The 12,397-nt window shown below is 37.5% G+C and overlaps 1 protein-coding gene across 1 annotated transcript in view; it reads left to right on the forward strand.

The window, feature by feature from the left end:
• Positions 1–225: 225 nt before the first annotated feature.
• Positions 226–12,397, forward strand: part of LOC115063335 (zinc finger protein 610-like) — a 15,597-nt gene continuing 3,425 nt past the window's right edge. Inside the window, exons 1-2 of the mRNA XM_029534710.1 lie at positions 226–433; positions 11,302–11,346. Of these exons, the coding sequence (XP_029390570.1) occupies positions 425–433; positions 11,302–11,346 (54 nt within the window). The 5' untranslated portion in view covers positions 226–424. The remainder of the gene's footprint in view (positions 434–11,301; positions 11,347–12,397) is intronic.

A 12,397-nucleotide genomic window follows, 5' to 3' on the forward strand; every position in this document is an offset into this window, starting at 1 on the left:
TCCTTGGGTACTTTCTCTAGCTCCTCCATTGGGGACCCTGTGTTCCATCCAATAGCTGGCTGTGAGCATCCACTTCTGTGTTTGCCAGGCAGTGGCATAGCCTCACAAGAGACCGCAATATCAGGGTTTGGGAGCTCTTTCTATCTCTTAATATTGTCTTCAACTTCTTCAAAGAATTGATGTTTTTAGTATACAAGTCTTTCACTTGCTCTCAGAAACATTTATCCTGGTATTTTTCTCTTGCCTTTGTGTTTATCATTTTGACGGATGTGAGCGTCTTTCATTTTTATTCCATGAAAAGTTCCAGATATTTTCAGAAGTATCTCCTTCTTATATGCAGGTCTCCTACCGCTCAGTCAGATGTGCTCACCTGTGAATCAGAACTAAGAGCCCTGGATGGTGAACACAGAGGAGACTATAGCCAATGAACCAGGTATGTTATAAGAATTCAGCGAGGCGTGTGCTGAAGTGACAGGAGAAAGTGGATATGAAATTGGATTTTTCTATTTCTCTTTAATTAATGATTCTAGAAATTTTCACTGAGAATATTATATATAGTAATATGTATTTCCAGTTATAGGCTGTACAATAAGTTATCATGTATTTTTGATATTTGGTTAGTTTTGAGGCTCTGAAATGACTGTTGCCTATTAAATAAAGTGTCTTTGACCCAGACTGAAAGCAGCACCAGGCTATGGTTGTGAACTGAAACATTTGAACATGTTCCAAAGGTCAGTAGTAGATTCCCTTGTAAGGCCTATAGAAATCATTGACTCTTCGGCTGGTTTCCAGTATAGGCCACACTTTTTTGTTCTGTGTAGCTGTCCTCAGATTGCACCAGAAAACCTTCAAAATAATAACTCACAAAATAATCTATGATACCGCTATTACTCCATTGGGTAGGCTTTCTTGGGCATATTGTGGGATTGTACCACACAGGATGCAAATCTGGAGATGGCCATTGATATCTCTGCCCGCTGGCCAGGTCTGCATAGTAGTTTTTTGGGATTATGAATGCTATGGACAGGGTGTCCTAGGCATTTGTAGAAAGTGTGAATTGTCTGATCTGAGCTATATTTTTTTTTCTCAAGAAGTTTCACTTGCTTTTTGACTATCTTATATTGTCCTGTTTAAAGTTTTCTCAGTCCTGGAATTGTGTACTAATTGAGGCACTGTGTTGAGTTGTAACTGGAATAATTACAGTTTCCTTTTTTGGCACTGTTTTCTTTAGCTTTGTGTCTTTGTCTTTATTATTTTGAGGTATGTTCCTTCTGTCCTCACATTCTTGAGCGCTTTTGTACTGTGCAAATGCCACAGTTTAGCACAGGGCTTTCATGTATCTATTGACATAGTCCCTTTTGTTCTCTCATTGAGTCTACTCATTTGATGTCTGACATTGATTAGATTGTAAGTATTGAAACAGTCTTGCATTTTTGGTGTGAACTCAGCTTTCCTTCTATTTCAGTGTAATTTAGAACAGTCTCTGTGTAAATCATGGCAACTGGTTTGTGATTTTTCTCTCCATATGTTTGTTTGGGCTCACCTGCTTTGTGTGTCCAGGTAATACCATCTTTGTATGATGACTTTCTAATGCTCCTCTACTTTGTGTTTATGGCAATAGTCTACTTTTGTGTTTAGTATAAGGTTTGTCTAAGGAAAGGAGAATTCCGTGCTCATCTGTCCAGTCGTCAGACACCATTAGAGGGAACCCTTCCTGGTTCAGTCTGTGCCCTTGCTTGATGCGGGTCTTAGTTTTATAGTGTAGGAGGTTGATTTATTCACTTATTTTAGGAACTCTTCAATTCTGGTTCACTTGTGCATGACCTTCCTCAGCCCTGCATATAGTAACACCGATGTCATTGTCGTATATTGCAGTGTCCCTTTAAAAAAAAATTTTTTTTTTACATTCCATATTCCATCCCCCACCCACCCCACCCCCAGCCTCCATCTGCCCCACATCCCACACCTCCTCCCCACCACACCCAGTCTCCCTGTGGATGCCCCCCACCCCACACTCCACCTGACTTCTAAACTCCCTGGGTCCTCCAGTCTCTTGAGGGTTTGGTGCATAGTCTCTGAATGAACAGAGACCCGGAAGTCCTCTATTGTGTGTGTTGGGGTCCTCATATCAACTCGTGTATGCTGTCTGTTTGGTGGTGGTCCAGTGTTTGAGAGATCTCGGAGGTCCAGATTAATTGAGACTGCTGGTCCTTCTATAGGATTGCCCTTCTCCTCAGCTTATTTCTGCCTTCTCTAATTCAACAACAAGGGTCAGTTGCTTCTGTCCATTGGTTGGGTACAAACATCTGCATTTGATTCTTTCAGCTGCTTGTTGGGTCTTTCAGAGGACAGTCATGATAGATCCCTTTTTGTGATCATTCCAAAGCCTCGGAAATAGTGTCAGTCCTTGGGACCTCCCCATGAACTGGCTCCCACTTTGGGCCTGTTGCTGGACCTTCTTGTCCTCAGGCTCCTCTCCCTTTCCATTTCTGTAATTCTTTCAGACAGGAACAATTATGGGTCAGAGTTGTGACTGGGTTGGCCACCCCATCCCTCACTTGATGTCCTGTCTCCCTGCTGGGGGTGTGCTCTAGTTCCCTCTCCCTACTGTTGGGCATTTCATCTAATGTCCATCCCTTTGAGTTCTGGGAGTCTCTCACCTTCCAGATCTTTGGTGCATTCTGGGGTGTCCCCCCAACTTTGTATTTCCTGATGTTACCTGTTTACATCCTTTTTGCTGGTCCTCAGGGCTTCAGGCCTTTTCTCTCATCCAATATCATATCAGGTTTCCCTTTCCCTCCCACTCCCCTTCCCACACAGTTCACGTTCTCTCCCAGGTCCCCCTTTTAGCTCTAGTTCTAATACAGAGAGTCACTCTTTTAGTTTCTTCCTTCCTTCCTTCCTTTCTTCCTTTTTTTTTTGTTTTTGTTTTTTTATTTTTTTTGTTTTTTCTAGACAGGGTTTCTCTGTGTAGCTCTGGCTGTCCTGGAACTCACTCTGTAGACCAGGCTGGCCTTGAACTAAGAAATCCACCTGCATCTGCCCTTCAAGTTCTGGAATTAAAGGCGTGTGCCACCACTGCCTGGCGCTCTTAGTTTCGAGTAGGTGAGCATTGCTTTGTCAGTACCTAATATCTGCAGAGAGACATGTCTATTGTATTGAACCATATGGTTATATTATTTTTGAGTCAATTTCTTTAATTTCTATATAACCCTCGAAATATCTCTTCAAATTCTATTTGTATTTTTACATTTTAAAAAAGGCTTATTATTTTATGTATATGACTACTCTCTCTGCGTGTACACCCTCACACGTGCCTGCCAGAAGAGGGCATCAGATCACATTGTGCATGGTTACGATCTACCATGTAGATACAGCAGTGATGTGAGCACAGTAGATACAGTGTTGTGAGCAGTGGAGACAGCTCAGGTGATGTAGTGATTCAAACCATGTAAAGCAAGCAAATCAGTAGCGCCCCTCCATGGTCTATGTGTCATCTCCTGCTTCCAAGATCCTTGCAGAGCATTTTCAGTATTTATAAACTACAGAACAGTTGGAGAATCATTTGTAGAATCCTCTTTGTCTACTGGCACTGTAACATGTTAGAAATCCAGATGAAGAATGTTTTTCTTATATGTTGATCTAACTGATTAGCCAAACCTGTTGCCACTGTGAAGCAGAACAAAGACTACTATAAGGTATAGAGAAAGATTGTAGCAAAGGAATCATGTGTATTTTGGAGGAATTGGGGTAGAATCAGTGGGGAGCTCAAGTGACAGTGGAAATGGGATGGGAGGAGCACTGAAGAGATGTCTCAGTAGTGAACAGCACTTCCTCATCTTAAAGATGGGTATAGTTCTCAGCATCCCCTTGATGTCTGGAAACAATTTATGCGTTCAGTTCCAAGACATCTGGTGCCTTCTTTGGACCTCCTCAGCCACCATGTACAAACACAGAGCTCATACATACATGGTGCAAAACACTCCTACTCATAAGCTAGAATAAAAACATATAAACATTTTTTTTAAACCAGTGAGATCAAATGTGACGTACAATTGGTTTTACCCCATTCTGTTTATATAGAAATGGTTTTGGACTATTCTACTGTGAATCATCTCATGATTAGCCTATTACACACATTACTGACTTACTGTGTAATAATTAATACTAACAGAAAATACAATTTATTTGACTGCATGTGTATGATGATATTTTCATTCCATCACTTTTTGGGGGTACATATAAATAATATGTAAATTTAATTACCTTCATGTAAGCATTATTGCCTCAAGTTTTCTTTCCTGATCTTTTAACTTTGAAGGGTTCAGTAGCTCCTTTATAATCATTTCCTTTTGTTGTCAATTTCCCTTTTTCTGATACAATGATAGCAGGACCTTGATAAGGATTGTTTAGTATCTCTACAGAATGTGTGTCTTATCTTACCATTGATTTCTCCTGTTTTTTCTTAATGGTTTCAACTGAAATAATTTTGATTTTGAGATCTTGGTTTAATATTTTGAAGGTCTTGAATGGTCTGTGCATTCTCAAACTTCTACCTGTAGTCAGGTTTACCTTGTTCATAAACACATTGCTCTGAATCTTTACAAATCAGAAACCTTCTTGTCAAGTGTCCCCATGTTTGAAAGAGTACATGCTACCCTTGTGTCATGTCATGTCTGTAATTTATTTTGATATGCTGTTACTGTTAAGTTCATGCTGATCAGTGAGTATTTATTTATCAGTTCAGGAATGTACAGGAAGAAGTTATTTCATACAAAACCATCTGTGATAGTTGAAACTTATGTGAATTCTCTGCTTGTTTCCTTACTGAAGAATCTGTACTCTGACTTGCATGGTGAATGCAGGAAGTTGGATCCCTACTGACTCTATGTTCCTCAGCTGTTTCTGTTGCTTTTCCTGAAAGATAAGTTAATAGAGAACCTTGAGTGCAGATATTGACTATCAGGAATGAGATTCTTCATGCACATTAATTGAGAAGGTTGTTCATCTTTAAAGTTGTATAACATGGCGAGTCCAGACTGAAGATTGATTTCAGAATGAATCACAAAATATGGGCCAATTATGCTCACATATGAGCTGTAACATGTTCTTGACTGTCAGATATCGTTCATCAGCATCTGTCATTTCATTCTGTTTCTTGTAAAAGAAGAACTTAGGTTGATATTGAGCAAATGTGGAGACAAGTGCATTAAACCGGAGAAAGAATTTCCCATCTGTGATTGGAAGGGTGAATGTTCAGACTTGAACTCTAATTTTAACGCTAATGTGGGGGTGTGGGGGTGGGGGTTGCATAGACAGCATCAGGAAACCTCATATCAATAGGGTACCTGTGACATCCTATAACTCTGGACCCTCTCCTAATTCAGCTAACAGTTTTTGAACAGATAATGCAGAAGGCAACTGCAGAAATGAAGTCAATTCTACTCCTTTAATGTATTTTTTTTAAATTTAACTGTTTATGTATTTAAATAAATTTATATGTCTGACTATGGTTGGGCCATTCCTTATTGCATTCTTTTAACTCATAAATGGTATCACATCTGAAGGATAAACTCCTTCACTGTTTGGTAAACAAACTCAAAGGGAAAAATAAACACATAATCATCTCATTAGATGCTGAAAAAGCATTTAACAAAATGCAGCACTCCATTCATGTTAAAAGTCTTGGAAAGCTCAGTAATTCAAGTCCCATTCCTAAAAAATAATAAAAGTAATATACAGCAAACCAATCGCCAACATCAAAGTAAATGGAGAGAAACTTGAAGCTGCCAAACTTTTTAATGTGTCTCTGTCACATCACTTCTGTGTGATTGTCTTTCCTGAGCTGGCACTGTAAGAAAGTGTCCTTGTTGCTCCATGAGTTCTATCTCACTGTTCTTTGATTTAATCTCTACAGCAGGTAATTAAGGAATAATTAAGACCAGGTGATATGGCTCAGTTGTTAAGAGTGTTCATTCTTCCAGTTACAGGTTCTGTTCCCTGTGTTTGCCTGGAAACTTTATATTTATCCAGAATTCAGACACCATCCCTCTTCTGCTTGCTGGAGGCTGTGTGCATGAAGTGCACAAACCAACAAGGAGGCAAAAATACTCCCCCAATCAAATTAAAATAATAAACCTTATTTAAAAAAAGAAACAGCAAACAATATGGAGGTATTGAAAACTGTAAAGATAACAGTAAAGGAAGGAACATAGAGTTGTCACTTCTCTTGTGGGACTAAATATGGAGCCTGGATACGGAACAGGATTGCTGACAGACCCCCTCATGTCAGCATTGGAAGAGTTAAGAGTGGTCCCTGTCTTTGGATGAAGACATAGAGCTCTCAGCTCTGCCTGCACCAGGCCTGCCTGGATGCTGCCACCTTGATGATAATGGACTGAACCTCTGAACCTATAAGCCAGCCCCAATTAAATGTTGATTTTTTTTTTTTTATAAGACTTGCCTTGGTCATGGTGTCTGTTCACAGCAGTAAAACCCTAACTAAGACACCAGCCCAACTGACACATATACAATACAACCTGTGTCCCTAACAGTTACGGAACACTATAGGAGAGGAGGAAGAAACCTTTTAAGAGACAAAGGACTAAGGTATCTGGTGTGAGATAATGGTTCCTCAAAATATTGTTGCCTAAATAAGACCTGCACAATGAGATCACTAGTTGACATTCCAAGATGAATGGGGAAAAATCTAACAAGGCTCCTACTCCTAGATGCAAAGCTACAAGCAATTTATTGTTCTTGAGACAGAAAGAATGAACTTTCTCCAGGGGCAAGCCCTCTGATAGGTTATACAGTTTCAAGTGGCCAGCCCTACCTAAATAAATATATATAGAAACAAACCCAAATATTCTCAGCAGTGTGTGTGTGTGTGTGTGTGTGTGTGCGTGTGTGTGTGTATGTGACCTTATATATTCCATTCAAACATTAAATAAATTAAACATATCACTTTAAAAAAAAAAAAAGAGAGATGTCCCTGTGTGTGATAAATCAAGTTTTTTCTTTGTACATGGACTCCAGAGCGGTGAATATCTCATGTCGATTGTAATGTGGCAAAGATTTATCATATGGATATTGTAGATAGGTACATAGCAGTAAGTTTTATTAGGATCCATCCTAATTCCAGGGTAATTTATCAAACCAGAAAGTCTTCTGTTACTTTAAAAGTTGTCTTGGGACTATTATGCTGGTGAGCATACTTTGCTGCACATGTTTGTTTTGCAGCACTAGCATTCAGCATCTGAGGAGAGCCTGTTTGCCCAGTAGCTTACAGAGCCCTGTTAGCAATTTGAATTCTACACCAGTGTATCCATGACTTTGTTAGACAATGAGTGGTCTGCTGATTTCTCAGCATATTCTCCAGCAATGTATAAAACCAAGTGATATTTTCTTGTATTTTTATATAGCTTATTAGGAGAACTATCAGATTGGAGCTTTCTTGTGAATTGTTGATAGTTTTTGAATTGAATAATCATGTTTCACAAATTATGTAACTTGGGAAAACATGCGTCCTTATTTTCTTATTTGGTTCATGGAAAATGTTCTAAGTCTTACTTGCTCTTTGCAAGCACTGGTACACTGTTATGAGTTAGTGTGAAGCCATTGCATGTTCCTTTCTTCTGAATACAGTGGAATGATGGAGGCTGTGTTCAAATTATGTAATGAGTTAGAATGTTGACTATATCTTGATTATGCTGAGGTATATTCCTTCTATTCTCATATTCTTTGATGCTTTCATAGTGAACCAGTGTAACATTTTTCCCCCAGACCTTTTATGGACATGTTGACAGGGTTGTGTGTCTTCCCTCACTGGTTTACATATTTTGTGCTTTGAATTGTTTGTTTTGTGGATCTTGAAACAGTTTTCCATTGTTGGTATGAAATCAACTCGTTCCCTTTCTGTATCCATTAGAGAGAGTCTGTTTCTTAATGTAAATCCTTGCAACTACTCTATAATTTTTTTCCTTTGTAATTTTTTTGTTCATCTGATTTTTTTTAAGTCAAGGTAAAGTCCACTTTGTGTGATGACTAACACCTCTTTTCTTTCAGTATTCTGCATATTCTGCAATATCCTCTGTTTAAGATTATTACAGGGTTTCTAAAAGAATTTGGAGATTTCATTGCTGAGTCTGTGCAGTCCTCAGACATTGTTAGTGGAGATACTGTGTCAGAATTGCTCATTGCCTGACCTAGTTTTATGACATAAAAGATTGATAGTCATTTGTTTCTAGAAAAATCATCCTTTTCCCCTTTGATTCTCATTAATTTTGTATGACTTTCCATAGCATGCCATCCATCTACTATTTCTCATTGTCACACTAAACTACTTGGGCAGTGGCATAGAAAGAGACCATCCAAGTAACTGTTAAATGTCTGGAGAAGTATTTGATATAAGAGAAAAATAGGTTCAATATTATACATAAAAGGAGCTACGTATATGCTACTACCATGACAACTTTGTGTAATAATACTATTTCAACATTCAGAATGAGTTCTTATTTTTAGACATATATAATTTGTATGCCTGTGTGTGAATGTATATATGTATAGGTATATATCAGAGGAGACCCATGTCACACATTTTTACTTTCATGTGGAATTACAAGGGTTATCGTCATAGGGGAAATCCATAACAGCCAGGTACTGAGGGGTATCACTTGAGGCATATTTATAATTGTGAATCTCAGAACTGCCTGGAACAATACCAAAACACAGATATATGCATGTTCAGGAAGATGTTTCCTACAGTGGTAGGATTTTGATGGATCTGACATAATATGTGAATCATCCCAAGAGCATACCCTGAAATGATTCACTTTTTTTGATTCTTAAAGTAGTACTTTATAGAAACAAATGAGGATACATTCTAAGAGGAACAAATATCATAATGACATAAAGACAAAATGAAGTTTATTGTCCTCTTCCATCCTGTCCCTATCTCTCAGCTGTCTATGCTGCTGAGCACTTTGGTCTTGTCTTACTATTAATCTGAAAGATGCTACAGCATGGTTGCTTTTAAACATGTGTATGCTAAATGCAATCAATGATTCACAGTTGTGGTATTTTCTCAATCTTTTCTTGGTTTGCTTATTTGTTAGGTTCATTTTTAAGATAACAGTTTGGTGCCTAGCCCAAAATGGTCTGAAACATCTACTTCTCTTGAATTCTTCTCGGAAGAATTCAACTGGGATTCACAAGCCTGAGATTCAGACTCTAGAATATATTAAAATTCTGATTAGAAAACCATTTTCCGGAGAACACATATCAATGTGTTTATTCTTAATAAAAAAGTTTTACACTCTTGCTATATAAGTTTAGACACTATTTTGATAATCTCACACTGAATTTTTTGATACTAATATAAAATTATAGTAATATTTCATGAAATAAATATTATCTCTCTAAATTTACACTCATATGATGTATTTATTTTTCTACTTACAAATAATTTGAAGTTCATGATATTCCCTATTTTGTAATTATTCTAAAAGTATATATTGTAGCCAATATTTTATGTTGTCTGTGTTGAGCAGATTTGGTTTTAGAATATAGAAAAGTATTAGTCATAATTATTCTGACTAGATTCTCACAGTCACCTATTGGATGGAACCCAGGGCCCCTAATGAAGGAGCTAGAGACAGTAACCAAGGAGCTAAAGGGGTAGGCAACCCTATAGGAGGAACAATAATATGAACTAACCAGTACCCCACAGAACTGTGTCTGTAGTTTTATATGTAGCAGAGGATGGCCTAGTTGGCCATCAATGGGAGGAGAGGCCTTTGGTATTGCAAAGATCATATGCCCCAGTACAGGGAAATGCCAGGGCCAGGAAGCAGGAGTGGGTAGGTTGGGGAGCAGGGTGGGGGGAGGGCATAGGGGCTTTGGGGATAGCATTTGAAATGTAAATGAAGAAAATATCTAATAAAAAATGCCTAAAAATAAATAATAAATATTGGGTAAAGTAAAAAAGAAAGGTAGATGCTGAAAAAATTACTGCAAAGCATTACTAAAAGCTATGAAACATAAAAATAGAGAAAATACTAAATTCTGTTTCATTTTAAAATTGCACTATCATAATGGGTATTATTGCTCTGAAAATTATATTTTCCTATGGAGCCATGAAGATTAAATAAGATATGGAATAAAATATACTCAGGCAAAAGATTATGTAGAATGAGTGCTTTATAAATCTACATGTACTGTGGAAATGATTCACTTTATCTTTATGCATATCCTCTTATGAGTAGCAACCCTCAGAGAGTTTCTGCCATACCTGCATCTTGATGATTGGCATTGCCTAGAACAGTTCTCAACCTGAGGGTCATGATGCCTTGGGTCATAGACTCTTTCACAACAGTCACCTAAGACTACCATAAATGATATATTTCTGATTGCCTTAGGAACTGATGTATCACTTTTATATCAATCTACAGGTAGGCTTACCACATGTACATATACTAATTTATTAGTTCCTTGTACTGTATTAAAAGGTTTCAGCATTAGAAAGGCCTAGAATCACTGGCTTAGAACATTTAGCACATGGACATTCCATTTAAAGGCAGGTGTGTCCTGCATTGTAATATTCTACTTATAAATGCATTCACGTGCATTTCAGTGGTCAATATTCCCACACAAAGATGTGCATGCAATTTAGAAAAGAATTCCACATTAAAAAGAAGAGTTACTGGAAAGATACATTTTACCTCAGGAACAATGTAAAGCCTTCTTAGATGATGATGGAAGTGGCTGTAACTCAACCTGATGATGATTTATCAGTTTGAAAAAAAAAACAAAACCGAAAACATGATATTTGGTGGATTGAATTTGTGTCTGTACATCACGACAGCAGGACACACATGGAAAATAGATGTACTGTGTTTGCAAGGTAGAATGAAATGAAATGTGACCAAAGGGTCAGATATTGTGTTCTAGTGTGATGACTAATGAACCTCTATTTAATGCTCGGCATTCATTTAATCCCCACTAGCCATTTGCCTATGACTCTAGTCCTTGAACAGTTTCCAGTAAAAACTCTGAGTAGTAGTGTTTTACAGCAGGTGTGTATGCGCTTTGTTTGTGCCTGCTGCCTGCTGAGGTTAGAAAAAGGCCTCAGATGGTAGTCATTTTCCTTGCCACATTAAATATATCATTCCATGTTTTCCTTTCTGTAGGATTGTTGACAAGTTTTCTGGTATCATTTTTGTTTTTATGGGTTTTATTTTTTAATATGGTTTAGCATTGTTCGTAACAGAGGTGTATTTATTTTCACTTTTAATTTTTCAGGTAAGAGTAACAAGAAGAATGAATGCTGTCCTAAATGCTCCTCAGGTCAGTGTCCTGTCTGCATTTCTTAGAAATTCCTCTTATTTAAACTATTTGAAACTTTAGTTCTCTGTCTCTGGTAATGTTACCAAAAGTGTTTGGTTTCTTTAATTTATCTTTGTTCTTCACCAATGATTAAAATTAAGCCTTTCGAACTTTCACTTCAAATTAGAAAAGCACAGCCTTGTGCTGTTCTATTTTCACTGGATTTTATACTATGAGGACATAAATTTCCAAGGAATGAAGACCTGCAGTTCTGGTAGAGATGTTGTAGATGATGCTCAAATAATATTTTGATAACTAATTTCTACATTGGTGCCCTTTTATATTAGTGGAGAAGGGAGGTCTCAGGTACTACATAACTTGCATTTCAGGAATAGTCAGGTTTCCAGAAACACCTTTCTCAATGTAGATCTTCAAATATGCGGTCCCTGATGTCACGGAGCAGTATATGGATGAGTAGAGTTTATGGGGAAGTAGAATTAGAATATATTCACTGTCTGGAATCCTAATAGTAAATATTTCAACTCTACAGAGGCACAGAAGATGGAAGGAATATGTAGCTTTCTCTTACTGTAACAGTGATGTGTTTGTGAGGACATGCAGATTGCAGTATTCTGGCATCTCTTCTTGGCATTTTGTGTTACACAGTGATCATGGGTGTGTGGACAAATGAAATCTGTTTGTCTCTAAGAGGCTGCACAGTGCTCAGTGTGGTCAGTTCTCAATATACAGATGATTATTTTCTTTTTCTCCTTTGTTTTATTTTTTAAAAGTAGTGTAAGCACTACTGTGTGTACCTTTTTATTTATGGAATATATTAGTAGGATTTTTCCGAGGAGAATTGCCTTGTTACTTCCTGTAACCAGTGTAATTTCAATCATGAATGAATGTTCCTCTTAATTTGTTCTCTTTTTTCTTTAATGGGAAGAAAGCTCCATACATCACATGGATATGTTTTCTGTCTTTTCCAACCTATGTATTACATAGGGAAAAACTCTGAGGAGTTGTGTGCTGCTTCTTTTTTTTTTTTTTTTTTTTTTTTTTTTTTTTTTTT

This window comes from Mus pahari, unplaced genomic scaffold (genome assembly GCF_900095145.1).
Source record: "Mus pahari unplaced genomic scaffold, PAHARI_EIJ_v1.1 scaffold_12465_1, whole genome shotgun sequence".
In the NCBI taxonomy this organism is placed as follows: domain Eukaryota; kingdom Metazoa; phylum Chordata; class Mammalia; order Rodentia; family Muridae; genus Mus; species Mus pahari.